Source organism: Oncorhynchus clarkii, chromosome 21 (genome assembly GCF_045791955.1).
Source record: "Oncorhynchus clarkii lewisi isolate Uvic-CL-2024 chromosome 21, UVic_Ocla_1.0, whole genome shotgun sequence".
NCBI classification, from domain to species: domain Eukaryota; kingdom Metazoa; phylum Chordata; class Actinopteri; order Salmoniformes; family Salmonidae; genus Oncorhynchus; species Oncorhynchus clarkii.
In genome coordinates this window covers 31,571,365-31,588,608 of record NC_092167.1, presented here as the reverse complement: position 1 = coordinate 31,588,608, position 17,244 = coordinate 31,571,365, and the positions used below count along the sequence as shown (strand labels likewise).

The following is a 17,244-nucleotide window of genomic DNA, read 5'->3' as shown; positions in this document are numbered from 1 at the left end:
ATAGATAGATGCATGTGTAGAATGTGACAACAGAAGGTTCATATCAAGGATGGCATCAAAAATGAATACATAAATACTGTTTGAAGCTTGATGATGAGTTGATCATTTGAATCAGCTGTGTAGTGCTAAAGAAAAAACAAAAATGTGCACCCCTTTTGAGTCCCCAGGACCTAGACTGAGAACCACCGCTCTTCATCTGCATACAACAGGCGTTCACCGCTCTCTGTAGCTGAGGACAGAAAACATCACAAAAACCAGACTTCCTTATACTCCAATTAGACAGCACTGAATATTATGGTGCTACTATCATCTCTGTCCTCACTCCTTTCTAGAGACTGGAACTACACCAAAGTACCTGCCCTATTCAGTTGGAGCTGCTATCCTTAGCTAGCTTCCTACAAATGCATTTTATTTATTTTTACAATGATAAATACATCACAATAGCTAGCTAATATGAAGTTAGGTAGCTGGTGATATTTAATTAACTTAGCTAACTAGCTGTACAGTATGTAAAGTTGTCTCGATAGCTAGCTAGCTAGCTAGCTACGTTAGCAGCTCATCTGAGTTAGCCTCCACTGTAGCTAGTTAGCTAAGAATACATCATTATTTTTACATTTTCAAAATGTATTTACTTACATAGGTTCTCCCAGCCATGTTGACGATTGGAAACAGGGCAGCAAAGTTTGTCACCAGAGCGGTTTAGAGCATATTACTATTTATCTGTGAATAAATAAATGAAATGTAGAATGGATTAAACCATTTAATAACCAGACCTTAAACAAAATGCTGAATTCTTGATGGATTATAGTGAATCCTTGATGCACAACCGAACTGCTGCTATATGCTGCCAGCACCACAAGGGAGCCACTCTGGGCGCCCGAAGATGCACGATTAAATGTACAGCCTGCTAGTGTACACAGGCCGTTAGGCGGCCGCCTATGACGGGAAATTGACAAGGGCGGCATTTTCTACACTAAACTGACCAAGACATACCTCCAACAACATATAAAAACCTAACATAATTCTGCCCCAAAACAGTGACACTCAAAGTGGCATATGGGCTTTTTAGGGTGAGCGCTGATGCCGCCCTGTGACCACTTTGTCAAAGGCAGGGGCGCAAAATATATTTCTTGTCCATTCCCAGCGCTCCTCTCCAGGGTGCTGTTGGAGACGCACCGCTGCAGCGATCCATCAACATTCCGTCCCAAAAAATAAATCATGTAGCGGATACAGGATATAGTAAAAATAGCATGTTGCCTTTACTGTAGCCTACAGGCTGGAGATAAAATGTATGACAATGTATTGGCAGACACTTTTTACATCATGCAGGTTTCTCCGATCAAATAGCCTAACTAAATGGTGCCCAATCAACAACAAAAAATGCACTGTCACGTTAGCAAACAACATATCCTAAAAACAGGTCACGTCAAAGTAAAATGGACAATGTGGAATGGACTATCACAACTGTTGTCCAGGAGTTTCACCCCATTTTAATGATCTGTAATATCAATCTGATCATAGCAACAAACAAACTAATAGTTCTGCATTTCCTGCTGTGTAAAGTAAACACAATGCAAATAAACTCATAATAACTCCTAAAAAGTTGGGTAGCTGAAATTCAGGGCTTAAATAGCTAAACTGATTCGTCACAAAGCCAATGCAACCGCCTGTTTTAAAAATGATGGGCCTACCATACGGATGGGCATTCATACAATTCCATTGCTGGTTGACATGGTAGGCTACACCCAAGTAAGCATGAGCCAACGTCTTTATTTGGTGTTTTACAAATGGTAGGCTTACCACAGTTGGGCATTCATAAAATACAATTTCAGGCAACACTATAGGATATACCTCAGGAAGCAGGACCAACGCTGACGCCGTTTGGACGAACCAAATCTGGCCCACGGACATGGTCTAAATCTGAACCTATCATAGACGTACGTCTATGTTTGGTTCAGATTTGGTCAGATCTAGACCAGCCAAACATAGTCATCTATAAATTACGTATTTTCAACATTCATTCAGAACCAAAAATTAAACCTGATTTCGACGTTCGGAAAATACATAATTTCAACGTCTGGTAAATAAGTATTTTCAACTGTCATTACTGTCATTCATTACCGAAAATGAATCTGATTTCAACGTCCTGAAAAATGTACTTTAAACTTCCGGAAAATAGATATTTTCACCATTCAATCAGAACCTAAATTTAACCTAACATCAACGTCTGAAAAATAAGTATTTTAGACATCTTTTAAATATCCTTTTGCTTACTGGGACTATTCTAGTTTCACTGTGGCTGCCGCTTTTTGGGCTTGCCTAAAGCAGCAGAAATGCAAGGAGCAGCCCTGTTACCCATTTATTCCACATTGTGTTGTGTTACAGCCTGAATTCCAAAATGAATTCAATAGATGTTTTTCTTTCACCCATCTACACAAAATACCCCATAATGACAAAGTGAAAACATGTTTTTAATGTTTTTAATTCTAATTTATTGAAAATGAAATACAGAAATATCTAATTTACATAGAGTGTAAGTATTCACACACCTGAGTAAATACATGTTAGAGTCACCTTTGGCAGCAATTACAGTTGTGAGTCTTTCTGGTTAAGTCTCTCATACACAGGTCTCAAACTCATTCCATGGAAGACTAAGTGTCTGTGGGTTTTCACTCCTCCCTTTATACTTGATTGATGAATTAAGGTCACTAATTATACTGAACATAAAATATAAACGCAACATGTAAAGTGTTGGTCCCATGTATCATTAGCTGAAATAAAAGATCCCAGAAATGTTCCATACTCGCAAAAATCTTATTTCTCGAAAATGTTGTGCACAAATTTGTTTACATCTCTGTTAGTGAGCCTTTCTCTTTTGCCAAGACAATCCATCTACCTGACAGGTGTGGCATATCAAGAAGTTGATTAAACAGCATTGTCCTTACACAGGTGCACCTTGTGCTGAGGCCACTCTAAAGTGTACAGTTTTGTCACACAACACAATGTCACAGGCGTCTCAAGTTTTGAGGGAGCGTGCCATTGGCATGCTGACTGCAGGAATGTTCACCAGAGCTGTTATCAGAGAATTTGAATGTTCATTTCGCTATCATAAGCCACCTCCAACGTTTTTCTTTGAGAATTTAGCAGTATGTCCATCTGGCCATACAACCGCAGACCATGTGTAACCACACCAGCACAGGACCTCAATATCTGGCTTCTTCACCTGCTGGATCGTCTGAGACCAGTCACCCAGTCAGCTGATTAAACTGTGGGTTTGAACAACCAAATAATTTCTGCACAAACTGTCAGAAACCGTCTTAGGGAAGCTTATCTGCGTGCTCGTCATCCTCACCAGGGTCTTGACCTGACTGCAGTTTGGAGTCGTAACAGTTTTCAGTAGGCAAATGTGAACCTTTGATGGCCACTGGCATGCTGAAGAAGTGTGCCCTTCACGGATGAATCATGGTTTCAACTGTACCTGGCATATGGCAGACAGCGTGAATGGCAATGTGTGGGCAAAAGGTTTGCTGATATCAACATTGTGAACAGAGTGCCCCAAGGTGGCGGTGGGGTTAGGGTATGGGCAGGCATAAGCCACAATTGAACACAATTGTATTTTATCCATGGCAATTTCAATGCACAGAGATACCGTGACGAGATCCTGAGGCCCATTGTCGTGCCATTCATCCACCGCCATCACCTCATGTTTCAGCATGATAATGCAAGTCCCCATGTCACAAGAATCTTTACACAATTCCTGGAAGATCAAAATGTCCTAGTTCTTCCATGGCCTGCATACTCACCAGACATGTCACCAATTGAGTTTGTTTGGGATGCTCTGGATTGACGTGTCAACAGTGCGTTCCAGTTCCCGCAAATATCCAGCAACTTCGAAACAGCCATTGAAGAGGAGTGGGACAACATTCCACAGGCCACAATCAACAGCCTGAACAACTCTATGCGAAGGAACTGTGTCCCGCTACATGAGGCAAATGATGGTCAAACCATATGCTGACTGGTTTTCTGATCCACGCCCCTACCCTTTGTTTTATAGGTATCTGTGACCAACAGATGCATATCTTTATTCCCAGTCATGTGAAATCCATAGATTAGGGCCCAATTTATTTATTTCAATTGACTGATTTCCTTAAATGAACTGTAAATCACAAAAAACTTTGAAATTGTTGCATGTTGCGTTTATATTTTGTTCAGTGTGGTAAAGAACTCCCCACACCTTGTTGTCTAAGGCTTAATTGAAAGGAAAAACCAAAAACCTGAAGACACTAGTCTCTACATGGAATGAGTTTGACACCCCTGCTATAATAGCTTTGCACACCTGGATTGTCATATATTTGCACATTATAATGTTTTTAATTTTTCAAGCTGTGAAGTTGGTGATTCATAATTTTTTGACAGCCATTTTCAAGACTTGCCATAGATTTTCAAGCCTATTTAAATAAAAACTGTAACTAGGCCACTGGCCACTCAGGAGCATTCAATGTCGTCTTGATAAGCAACTCCTGAGTATATTTGGCCTTGTGTTTGAGGTTATTGTCTTGCTGAAAGGTGAATTTGTCTCCCAGTGTTCGTTGGAAAGGAGACTGAACCAGGTGATTTGCTCCTTTCAATTTATTTTTATCATAAACAAACTCCACAGTTCTTGATGATAAGCATGCCCATAACATGATGCAGTGACGTGTTGGATTTGCCCCAAACATAATTGTTTGTATTCAGGACAAAGTTCATTTCTTTGCCACATTTTTGCAGTTTTGCTTTAGTGCCTAATTGTAAACAGGATGCATGTTTTAGAATATTTTATTCTGTACAGGCTTCCTTCTTTTCTATATGTCAATTAGGTTAGTGTTGTGGAGTAACTATAATGTTGTTGATCCATCCTCATTTTCTCCTATCACAGCCATTAAACTCTGCAACTGTTTTAAAGTCACTATTGGCCTTATGGTGAAATCCCTAAGCGGTTTACTTCCTTTCCGGCAACTGATTTAGGAAGGACGCCTGTATCTTTGTAGTGACTGGGTGTATTGATATACCATCCCAAGTGTAATTAATAACTTCACCATGCTCAAAAGGATATTTAATGTCTGTTTTTTTACCCATCTACCAATAGGTGCCCTTCTTTGCGAGGCATTTGAAAACCTCCTTGGTCTTTGTGGTTGAATCTGTGTTTGAAATTTACTGCTCGACTGAGGGACCTTACAGACAGTTGTATGTGTGGGGTACAGAGATGAGGTAGTTGTTCAAAAATCATGTTAAAACACTATTATTGCACACAGTGAGTCCATGCAACTTATTATTGTCACACCCTGATCACCCTGTTTCACCTGTCTTTGTGATTGTCTCCACCCTCCTCCAGGTGTCGCCCATTTTCCCCATTATCCCATGTGTATTTATACCTGTGTTCTCTGTTTGTCTGTTGCCAGTACGTCTTGTCATGCCAACCAGCGTTTTTGTGTCAGCTCCTGCTTTTCACCAGTCTCTCTTATCTCATCCTCCTGGTTTTTGACCCTTGCCTGTCCTGACCCTGTACCCATCCGCCTGACCACTCTGCACAACAAAAAGTGGAAAAAGTCAAGGTGTGTGAAAACTTTGAGGGCACTCTATGTATAACTTGTGACGGGTTTTCATGTCTTTGCAATTCGTTTATTTTCGTTTGTGCTCGTTAGCATATTTAGCTAGCAGCTTCTATAAAAATCCGCTAGTACTTGTGCTTATTTTGTTAGCATTTTGGTAATAGACACCTAATGTGCTTTTTTTGTATTTTTAGCGCAAAAAAACAGTAATACCAGTAATACCGTAAATCCCGGGATGAGAGAAGGACAGTATGACGATATGAAAATTTGGTTACCGCCCAACCTTAGAGGCCACTGATTGAGCAGAGATTACTGAGAGTAACCTTGTGTGTAACCCAATACCGGCCAAAACGCACACACACACACACACACACACACACACACACAATGGCCGCTTCTCTGTGTGTCCTACTGAACAAAGCCTGGTCACCCTCACTGGAGCGCTACTATACAGCCAGCCTTCACTGGGTCATTAATTATTAATATGTCGGGTCTGCTCTGCCTCTGTCTGGTCTCCTTAAGTGTAGGGGACACAGCACTTACACGACACAGCATATTCCAAAGTAAAGTTATGATAGGTAAGAGCACAGAGCATGGTGGAGAATTTCAACCTTAACATTCCTAGAAACATATTGCTTGGTGTGAGGAATCCTGCCAATAACTAATGTACTCTAAAACTGCCCCAAGGCTGAATCAATGCAGCATGAGAACATTATGAGCCTTTTACACTAGGCCTACATGACACAATATTTAGATTCACTCTCCTGGTTTACCAGCCGTTTCCGCATTCAACAGCCACAGTCGGAAGTTTACGTACAATATTGTTGGAGTCATTAAAACTCATTAAAAGTATTTTTTAAATCTGACACGTTGGCTGGATTCACAATAAGTGTGGTTTTAATTGAGTATCTTACATGTGTGATTTAATGAAAGTTTGAATTTCATAGTATTTTATTTGAATCTGGCGCTCTGTATTTTCCCTGGCTATTGGCCAGTTGAGACATTTGCATCCCGCCTATCCCAAAGAGGTTAAATGTCCTTCCATAAGCGTGCTGAATCTGTTCATTTGTTTACAGTAAAATAGCATTGTATCTGGTCAAACACAATTTTTTCCAGAAGTTTACAAAGGGTTGGTAACAAGCTAATTGGTCGGCTATTTGAGTCAGTAAAAGGGGGCTTTACTATTCTTGGGTAGCGGAATTACTTTTGCTTCCCTCCAAGCCTGGGGGCACACACTTTCTAGTAGGCTTAGACTAAAGATATGGCAAATAGGAGTGGCAATATCGTCAGCTATTATCGTCAGTAATTTTCCATCCAAATTGTCAGACCACAGTGGCTTGTCATTGTTAATAGACAATAATAATTTGTTCATCTCTTCCACACTCACTTTATGGAAACCAAAATTACAACGCTTGTCTTTCATAATTTGGTCAGATATACTTGGATGTGTAGTGTCAGCGTTTGTTGCTGGCATGTCATGCCTAAATTTGCTAATCTTGCCAAAAAAATCCTTAAAGTAGATGAGCCTAACAGAAGACAATTAGCCCTGTACTCAGAAACTCATAGTACTGCATTCACAAGGGCGCACACACACGAGGAGCTCTGTGCTTGTATACAACACTCCAGAGACGAGGATGATAAGGAGAGGATTGTGCAGCAGAGAGTAAAAATGTCAAGAACTCCCTTGGCACCCTTAAGCACAACTTAAAGTAAGCTCTGGTAATGAAAAAGAACAACTCTACTTTAGAATATTATTATGTCCCATCAGACTCAATCAGACAAAAGACTCTCTTTATTTGGCTTTCCTTGGGCTCTGCTTACATCCATGGTTTGACAAATGTACTTTAGTACTGGCAATCCGTTTGTAAATGTTCTCTCAAACCAACGCACGTACAAACACGCATTACATAAGTTCTAACTCACTTAAAAGTGTCAAAGAGTTAAGCACAAAGTTCTTCCTCAGCATGAGCGAGTTTCTGCCACACACACAAATACATGTATTAAGTAGGTTTCGATTAAGTAGCATTTCAAAAAGACCTTCAGATACGGCAAGCTTCCCTAATTACTATTCACAGTCGCTGCAGCCAACCATGACTAGCCATATTAAACAACATATCAGCTATGAGGGAGCTGGTTCTCTTTTGAACAGCTACAAGAAGGCCAAGCCAGAGGAGCCTGCAGAAGCCAGCGTAACTATGGTTACAAGACATGAATCAGCAGCACAAGCGTCAGGCCAGCAGGCAGCAACAGGAAACAAGCAGGATGTGGCAGTAGTAGACATGGGACACCTGCTATTACAGAGCAGAGTACACTGGGCCAGGGAAGCAGGAGGGGGTGCGACAGGAACAGGTGATTGGTACAGGACTGAAAGACAGGGAGCATCGGTTGGCACAGGAACAATGTGAAAGGATGCCTTTATGTCTACATCATAGTGATGAGTGGAATATCATCAGCAACACACCTACAAAGCACGGGTTCAATCACAAAGCTGCATATTACAATACACAACTAAAAAAAGCAGTAAATAGTCAAATCGACACCCACAAAGCACAATGTGTGCAGTTCAAGTGTCCAATCACAAAGCCGCATGGTACAAGCCACACCTAGAAAAGCAGCAAAGGCCAAAAGTAGCACAACCACAAAACCTGCAAGAAGTAAAGCCACGAGTCACGACCACAAACTAAACAGGAACTGAAGCACCATGAATGGAGAAGTGAATAAGGTACATGGATGGCGATGGCAGGGAAAATAAGAAAATAAAACAAGGTTACAGGAATGGACATAGTCTGGTCCCAGATCTGTTTCTTTGTGCTGTATTTGCCAGCTCCTATGGCTGTTGTCATACAAAAACATGCTGGTTGATCTGGGACCGGGCTAGTATGAATGAGGCTATAAGCACAAAACAAACACAAAAACAAGATGGCGGCAGCCAGACGGGAGGGGAACCCAACCAATCACGGTTATGGATGGAAGTGAAAGGGTATGAATGGTAGCAGAACTAAAGTCAAGAGGTGGCAGGCAGGTGACATCTGATGGAGGGTGTGGTTTGGGATGGGGTGTCATGGATAGATGGAGGGTTGATGGGTACGTGTCAGGGGCAGAAGCAGCAGAGAGCATCAACAGTAGGGCTCACAAAAGCAAGGGTAAAACTGCAAATCACAGGGTAGCAAGGGGGCCAAGTGGGTGAGGCAGCATTGAGTGGGTTGATCAGCAATGCAGCAAATTTGGCAAGGCGGCCAGGATAGGAAGCTCACAATAGCACAGCTCACAATATCCATCCATGGATAGACCCACAGCTTCCGGCCTGGACCAGACCCTTTTCATCTGACCAAAATAGCCCAGCCAGAGCCTCTCTCCCCTGGGGTCAACAGCCCGGCACTATGGGGGGTGATAGTGGGTGTCTGGTGGCGTAGTCGGCAGCAATTAGCAGTGGGCCTACCTGGGGAGGTGGCATCTCCGTCCAGAAGGTTGTCGTCCTCAGAGGTGTGGAAGTCCATGACAACTCCGGCGCCATCCAGTAGCTCCTCGTCGCTGCTGGCACTGGTAATGCTGTTGTAGCTGTTCCTGTAGTAGCCCTTCCTGTTGAAGAGCTGCTCCGACTCCATTTAGCTACGTGCTACGCAGGCAGTGCCCTGCGTGGGAACACAAACACACTCTCAGATCACAGGGCTGGGCACTGGAGATGCTGTTGTAGCTGTTTCTGTGGTAGCCCCTGTTGAACTTGAGCTGCTGGAAAACAGACACAGGCACATACACTCAGGCAGACAGGAAAGTCCACAGCTCAGCCTGGCTGTAACCAGAAGGCGGAATTAAGTGTGGGTAAGGTTTCCGTTTCAGATTCGTTCTGATTCCCGAAGAACCTCGTTACCAGCCTTGCGGCAGTGTCGTTTCTGGTTGGTGATGGAGGATGGAAAGAAGGGCGGAAGAAGGGATAGGGAAGGAAGGAGGGTCATTAGGACACATGATGAGTGTGAGATGTCAGACCCAGAGACTTCACTAAAGAGGAAGACGGAGGTGACAGAGAAGTAGCAGTAAACTCATCAGCTGTGTTGCTTCTGTCAGCATGGAGGACTATGATGATGGAGGACCCTGGTGGCGAAAATCCTCATGCCAATACTGTGAAAAATGTATATCATTACCTCTGTCTGTCTGGTTGTCTGAGAGTGTGTGCTAGATTGGAATCATAAACCTGTACCCTGCACAACACCTCTGTCTGAATTTGGAATTGGACTGTTTGGTGCCCACTCAGGAGGAGATTTTGTTTACCTCTCCAGTCCATCAGGAATATGGGACATTTTTACTGCATCCGTTTTGAGGAATTACATAAATACAAACCATTTATGTGTGGGAAGAACCAGCCAGTAGTGTTTATGTCTATTTTTAGTTTGGGGATTAGGATGAACAGAGTGATGCTGATTTAGAACAAAATAGTAGAGCACACTAACCTCACTATTTCCCCCCTAGTGGAAGCAGGGGCAAACAAAACCTAGTCCAGAACCATAGAGGAAGGAGGATACACCAAAACCTTTGCTAGATCATAAAAGATAGGCTAGCTCAGGGTTTCCTCTTGATCAAAAGGGGGCTTAGGTGGTGGGCGTGGCGGGCGTGGCGGGGGGGAGCAGCTAAAATTTAGAGGCCCCCATTTTGGTGGTGTAGACACATTTTTGCATTTTTAAGCCAATTTCCTGCAATTCTACACATTTCTCCATGGACCAGAGATATTTTCTTGCCATTTTAAAGTAAAATTCCTGTAATTCTACACATTTTGCCATGCAGCGGAGTAAACATTTAGCTGTTTTAATGCCAATCTCTTGCAATTCTATGCATTTTGCCATTGCTAATGCTGTGTTCTTTTGCTCAAACATAGTAACAAAATATATACTGCTAAATTCATTGCTTTTGGAATTTTCAATTCTCCTTGACAGCTTTAATTTTGGTGATTGAGAATTCTCAAAGATTATATTATTTGAAAATATATAGGTCCATTATCTTTTCTACATAGTGTTAACTTAAACTATTAAAACCAAATATAAACTAAAAGGATTTCTACATCCAGAAAATGTATTTCGAAGTTTACATACACCTTAGCCAATATATTTACACTCAGTTTTTCACAATTCCTGACATTTAATCCTAGTAAAAATGCCCTGTTTTAGGTCAGTTAAGATCACCACTTTATTTTAAGAATGTGAAATGTCAGATTAATAGTAGAGAGAAAGATTTATTTCAGCTTGTATTTCTTTCATCACATTCCCAGTGGGTCAGAAGTTTACATACACTGAATTAGTATTTGGTAGCATTGCCATTAAATTGTTTAACTTGGGTCAAACGTTTCAGGTAGCCTTCCACAAGCTTCCCACAATAAATTGGGTGAATTTTGGCCCATTCCTCCTGACAGAGCTGGTGTAACCGAGTCAGGTTTGTAGGCCTCCTTGCTCACACACGCTTTTTCAGTTCTGCCCACAAACTTTCTATAGGATTATCTTGACTTTGTTGTCCTTAAGCCATTTTGCCACACCTTTGGAAGTATGCTTGGGGTCATTGTCCATTTGGAAGAGCCATTTGCGACCAAGCTTTAACTTCCTGACTGATGTCTTGAGATGTTGCTTCTATATATCCACATAATTTTCCTCCCTCATGAAGCCATCTATTTTGTGAAGTGCACCAGTCCCTCCTTTTAATGACTCCAACCTAAGTGTATGTAAACTTCCGACTTCAACTGTAGGCAAACGCTTAGGTGGCCCATCCGAGGATTTCAATGGCAGAAAACTCCCTACTAGCTACTAGCTAGCCAATGTGACTGTGAATAAGTGGGTTAAGGATTCTTCTACGAATTGTTTCTGGCCTTACCTAGCAAGAGGTGATCTTTTTCTACGTGATAAAAAAATAAGGTAGGCCTATGAGATGAAATGGAAGCAGGTTGAGCTAATGATATGTCTGAATCACGTAGAGTAACTTAATATAACCGTGTATCGTCATCATCATACTATCCAGACCCAGAGCGACGAGAACTAAATGAATCCTAAAGTGAACAGTACTAAATCAAATGGCAGGCAGCAAATGATTTCATCTATATATGAGTCGCCAATTTACAGCCAGAGAGCTTAAACCCATTATACCGGGATATTGTTTGATATACTCCTTTATTTTAGAGTAACTGACTGTAGGCCGTATCCTCGATTGAATTTACTGCTCTGAAAACTTATTTGACTGTCTGGCAGTGGTATCACTGACTCTTATGGGGAGATTATGAATTCTCCCAGAGTCCATGGATAGTGTAGTATAAGTATCCTCTCTCGGCAGAGAAATGGAAGTCCCACAAGTCATGAGCTCATAATGACAGGAAGAAATAAAGAGTCAAAATCCTTCTAGGCTTCCTCCCGTTTCATTTACACTCATCAACGTTCAAAAGCAAAAGGAGATGATAGTGTCACTGATGTCACTACAGCTTATGTTCCATTCAAGTATAGGAATCTTGCAGGGCTCCCGAATGGCACAGCGGTCTAAGGCACTGCCTCTCAGTGCTAGAGGCGTCACTACAGACCCCGGGTTCGATTCCAGGCTGCAACCGGCCGTGATTGGGAGTCCCATAGGGCGGCGCACAATTGACCCAACGCCGTCCGGTTTAGGGTTTTGCCAGGGTAGGCAGTCATTGTAAATAAGAATTTGTTCTTAACTAACTTCCCTAGTTAAATAAAGGTTAAATATAAATATATAAACTCTGTGATGACTACAATGTGAGACAGACACTCATAATTTTCTCATATTTCCCCCCCAATCCTAAGCAGCACATCCCTAGGTGTCTATGGAGGAGACAACACACCAGAGACTAGAGAGCTTACATTTCACAAGCCTGGTCTTATAGCTTTACATACAGTAACTAACTCTTCATGACATAGACCAACAGACTGGACCACTAGCCTAACAACTTCCCCTCTCACCTTGAATCAGGAAATCCCTTTGAGCTGCATTCAATTACAGCAGGAAATTCTATTCTGTTTGTTTTTAGGAGGAATGCCAACAAGTCCAAGAGCGCTCTTGTTCTTGGTTAACAAGTGTGAGCCTTTTTCAACCTCCATCTTGGCACCAGTTACTGTGGTCATGAGCTTGCTAGGCCCAGTGCCCACCAAGCTGTGAACACGCTCAGCAGGAGTTTCAACTCTCAAGAAGACAAAAACTTAAGATGACCTAGGTCATTCCGAGTGAAAATTTAACAAAAATCGCAATTAGAATGTTGTATTCCCTGAATTGTGGAACAAAGAAATGGTAGGCTATTTGAAGGAAAGATCTTTGACATTTACAGAATAACACTGCAGGAGTCTGAACTGTCTGTTCCTACCCAGTCTGGAGAAGTGTCTACTCTGTTCCTCTGTTCTTCTCACTTCTTCTCCACAAGGTTGAGGTGAAGCCGTGAACATTTTGGTAAAACTACACGACCATCAGGCTTCAGCACAGACGATGAGAAAGTGGGTTCATTTAGTCTCAGAACCAGCCTGACGTGACCGACCGAAAGGGTGTGAAATTATCCATCTTAAATAAGCTAAGCATTATCATAGACTCACATGCAACAGATATCCGATACATGAAGTTGCTTACTGCAAAGCAAGGCTACGGTTTCGATGAGGAACGATACAAACAGGCTGAATTTGAGAGGAATATTACTTTAGAAAACAGCTCCTATGAAGGATACATGATCCCTATCATTTTTCACCCTGACATTTGAGAATATGGATGAGAATAGATGTGTTTGAATGATGGGAAAGCGCTATCTGAGGTGCCAAAACGAGCTGGGCCTGGCAGTGACAGTTACACAACTTATTAGAGCCGGGACGATATCAGTATCGCAATATTTTTCCCATGACAAAAATGAAAACACGAAGCAGGTCAAACTCTGCGGTCCTTTAAAACCTGCTGTATGTCAAAAATATTGTGTGCTTTCACTTGGGAAATAAACAAATGTGACTCTGGATGACAACATAATGATGTTTGTTTCCAACATTAGGGCTGTTTTCCTAAAGAAGTTAAATCGGCTTCGTGTTTTGTTTCCTTGCCACGGTACTTACGAGTATCACAATACTGGTATCGTCCTGGACCCACAACTTATAAAGCAGGCGAGAGAGTGGGCCTCTTCTTTCAGTAGTCAAGGACCTAGATGTTGCCAGGGGAAACTGTTGCTGGGATATGACTCAGCGTTTTGCCCGCCCCTCAGTGATATGATCACACCTCCTGTAAGGCAGCCTCACCACTGCCAACAATACAGGTTGACACACCTCCAAAACAACTCTTTTTTTCCAATTACAGTTGCTTTCTACATTACCTCCGCCACTTATACACCTCAACTACATCGATCCCCAATCCTACCTACTGTCATAAGCAATTTCCTAGGGTGTAGTAATGCAATAACGTTCAAATGAAAGTTGTGAAAAACCTCAAACAAAAACAGTTTTCAAGCTCTCTAAGCTTGCATTAATGCTGCACATTTTAGGAGTCAGACCAGAGGAAGAGCTTACTTTGAGAGCTGACCAAGCAACAAAAAAAAATGTCAGACAAGTCTTGAGAAATATACCAGACCAGTGCCATTGATAAGAAAAATGGCAGGAACTTGTGTTGTGACATTGTAGAAGTAAGAGGGGGAAAAAAATAAGATTATTGAATAAGAGGTCAGCACTGTCACAGATGGAACACAGAATATGGATATTAATATTGTCCCTAAAATACTATGAATAAATGCCATGCACCTAAATAATAAAAAGAGTCTCGGGTGAGAAAGCTAAGAGTATATATTTTAGGGAAATTAACGCATATATATATATATTTTCCAACCATTTTCTCATCTTAAAAATGAGGCATAGGTAATGGCTTTGATTTCTGGTCAAACAGATGGGAACGGAGTCTTAGAGAACCTCTACCAGAAAAAAAGTCTTAAAAAGGTATATCAACACTTATATTTAATGGGTCTTCCACTTATATTTAGTTTGAGGAATTATTTGCCTTCTGTAAGTTTAAGAAACATTGCCATGTGCCTTGTCATTTCCTAATTTCTCGGTCACACTCTGATCTGATTCACCGGTCTTGTGCTTGTCTCCACCCCCCACCAGGTGTCTACCATTTGTCTACATTATCTCATCTGTATTTATACCTGCGTTTTCTATTTGTCTGTTGGCAGTTTGTCTTGTCCTACCAGCATGTTCCCTGTGCTCTAGTTTTTCTTAAGTCTAACCAGTTCTGACCATTCTGCCTGTCCTGATCCTGCCCGCCGTCCTGTACCTGTCTGACTGATTTGGATTGCGACCCTTGGACTGCCTTGACTTACATTTTGCCTGCCCCTTGAACTATAATAAACTCTGACTCGTACTATCTGCCTCCTGTGTCTGCCTCTGGGTCTTAGCCTGAGGCCTGATATTCTCTCCCTCATGAGGGAGGATAATGAACATTCACAGAATTATCAGGTAAAGGTAGACCTACCAATTAGTTAGTGTATTTACTGATAAAGATTTTTGTTTATGAATTATTAAGTGATTAAAACTTGTAATTCTTTCACCAAAAGGAATTACTGCAATTGAGTCACAAAATTGGGTCACCTTCTAATGGCGTGTTATATTCAGATCACATGGTGGCCAAAGCGAAAGTATGAAAACAGGACAACCTCTCTCTCTCGCTCTCTCTGCCCCTCTTTCTCTCTCCCTTTCCCTTTCTGCCCCTCTCCCGCTCTGCCCCTCTCCCCCTACCTCTCTCTCTGCCTGCCTCTGCCGCTCTGCCTCTGCCGCTCTACCTCTCTCTCTCTCTCTCTCTCTCTCTCGCTCTGCCTCTCTCCCTCTGCCTTGCTCTCTCCCTCTGCCCCTCTCCCTCTCGCCCCTCCCCTCTCTCACCCTCTCTCTCTCCGCCTCACTCCCTCTCTCTCTGCCTCACTCCCTCTCTCTCTCTGCCTCACTCCCTCTCTCTCTCTGCCTCCATCCCCCCCTCTCTCTGCCTCCCTCTCTCTCTCTCTCTCTCTCTCTCTGCCTCCCTCCTCCTCCATCTGCCTCCCTCCCTCTCCTCCTCCCTCTGCCTCCCCCTCTCTCCCCTTCTCTCTGCCTCCCCCTCTCTCCCCTTCTCTCTGCCTCCCACTCTCTCTGCCTGCCTCCCGCCCCCTCTCTCTCTGCCTCCCTCTCTCTTGCTCTCTGCCTGCCTCTCGCTCTCTGCCTCCCCCTCCATCTCTCTCTTTTCCTCCCTCTCTCTTTCTCTGCCTCCATCCCTCTTTCTGCCTCCATCCCTCTCCCTGCCTCTCTCTCTCTCTCCCTCTCCCTGCCTCTCTCTCTCTCTCCCTCTCCCTGTCTCTCTCTCTCTCTCTCTCTCTCTCCCTCTCTGCCTCTCTCCCTCTCTGCCTCTCTCCCTCTCTCTCTGCCTCTCTCCCTCTCTCTCTGCCTCCCTCTCTCTCTCCTCCTCCCTCTCCTCTCTGCCACACTCCCTCTCTCTCTCTGCCGCACTCCCTGTCTCCCTCCCTCCCTCTCTCTCTGCCTCCCTCCCTCTCTCTGCCTCCCTCCCTCTCTCTCTCTCTGCCTGCCTCCCTCTCTCTCTCTCTCTGCCACCCTCCCTCTCTCTCTCTCTCTGCCACCCTCCCTCTCTCTCTCTCTCTCTGCCTCCCTCCCTCTCTTTCTCTCTGCCTCACTCACTCTCTCTCTCTCTGCCTCACTCACTCTCTCTCTCTCTGCCTCCCTCCCTCCCACTCCTCCCTCTCTGCCTCCCTCCTCCTCTCTCTCTCTCTCTCTCTCTCGATCCCTCTTCTCGCTCTCTGCCTGCCTCTCTCTCCTCCTCCCTCCCTCCCTCCCCCCTCCTCCTCTCTGCTGCACTCCCTCTCTCTCTCTGCCGCACTCCCTCTCTCTCTGCCTCTCTCTCTGCCTCCCTCCCTCCCTCTCTCTCTGCCTCCCTCCCTCTCTCTGCCTCCCTCCCTCTCTCTGCCTCCCTCCCTCTCTCTCTCTCTCTGCCTCCCTCCCTCTCTCTCTCTCTGCCTCCCTCCCTCTCTCTCTCTCTCTCTGCCTCCCTCCCTCTCTCTCTCTCTGCCTTTCTCCCCTCTCTCTCTGCCTCCCTCCCTCCCACTCCTCCCTCTCTGCCTCCCTCCCTCTCTCTCTCTGCCTCCATCCCTCTTTCTTTCTGCCTCCTTCTCCTCCTCCTTCTGCCTCACCCCTCTCCTCCTCCCTCTGCCTCTCTCGCTCTCTCTGCCTCCCTCCCTCTCCTCCTCTCTGCATCTCCATCTGCCTCCTCCTCTCTGCCTCCCTACTCTGCCTGCCTCACTCCACCTCTCTCTCTGCCTGCCTCGCTCGCTCTCTGCCTGCCTCGCTCGCTCTCTGCCTGCCTCGCTCGCTCTCTCCCTGCCTGCCTCGCTCGCTCGCTCTCTGCCTGCCTCGCTCGCTCTCTGCCTGCCTGCCTCGCTCGCTCTCTGCCTGCCTGCCTCGCTCGCTCTCTGCCTCGCTCGCTCTCTGCCTGCCTCTCCCGCTCGCTCGCTCTCTGCCTGCCTCTCCCGCTCGCTCGCTCTCTGCCTGCCTCTCCCGCTCGCTCGCTCTCTGCCTGCCTCTCCCGCTCGCTCGCTCTCTGCCTGCCTCTCTCGCTCGCTCTCTGCCTGCCTCTCTCGCTCGCTCTCTGCCTGCCTCTCTCGCTCTCTGCCTGCCTCTCCCGCTCG

The 17,244-nt window shown here is 44.3% G+C and overlaps 1 protein-coding gene across 6 annotated transcripts in view; it reads right to left on the bottom strand.

Annotated features, from left to right (window-relative positions):
• LOC139378881 (H(+)/Cl(-) exchange transporter 3) overlaps positions 1 to 17,244 on the bottom strand; it is a 65,795-nt gene that overhangs the window by 43,487 nt on the left and 5,064 nt on the right. For 4 of the 6 annotated variants that reach the window (XM_071121458.1, XM_071121455.1, XM_071121454.1 and 1 more), the window contains exon 2: positions 9,028 to 9,220. The exons of the other annotated variants lie outside the window; for them this stretch is intronic. In XM_071121458.1, coding sequence (XP_070977559.1) covers positions 9,028 to 9,193 — 166 coding nt within the window. In that variant the 5' untranslated portion in view covers positions 9,194 to 9,220. The remainder of the gene's footprint in view (positions 1 to 9,027; positions 9,221 to 17,244) is intronic. 6 annotated transcript variants of the gene reach the window in all.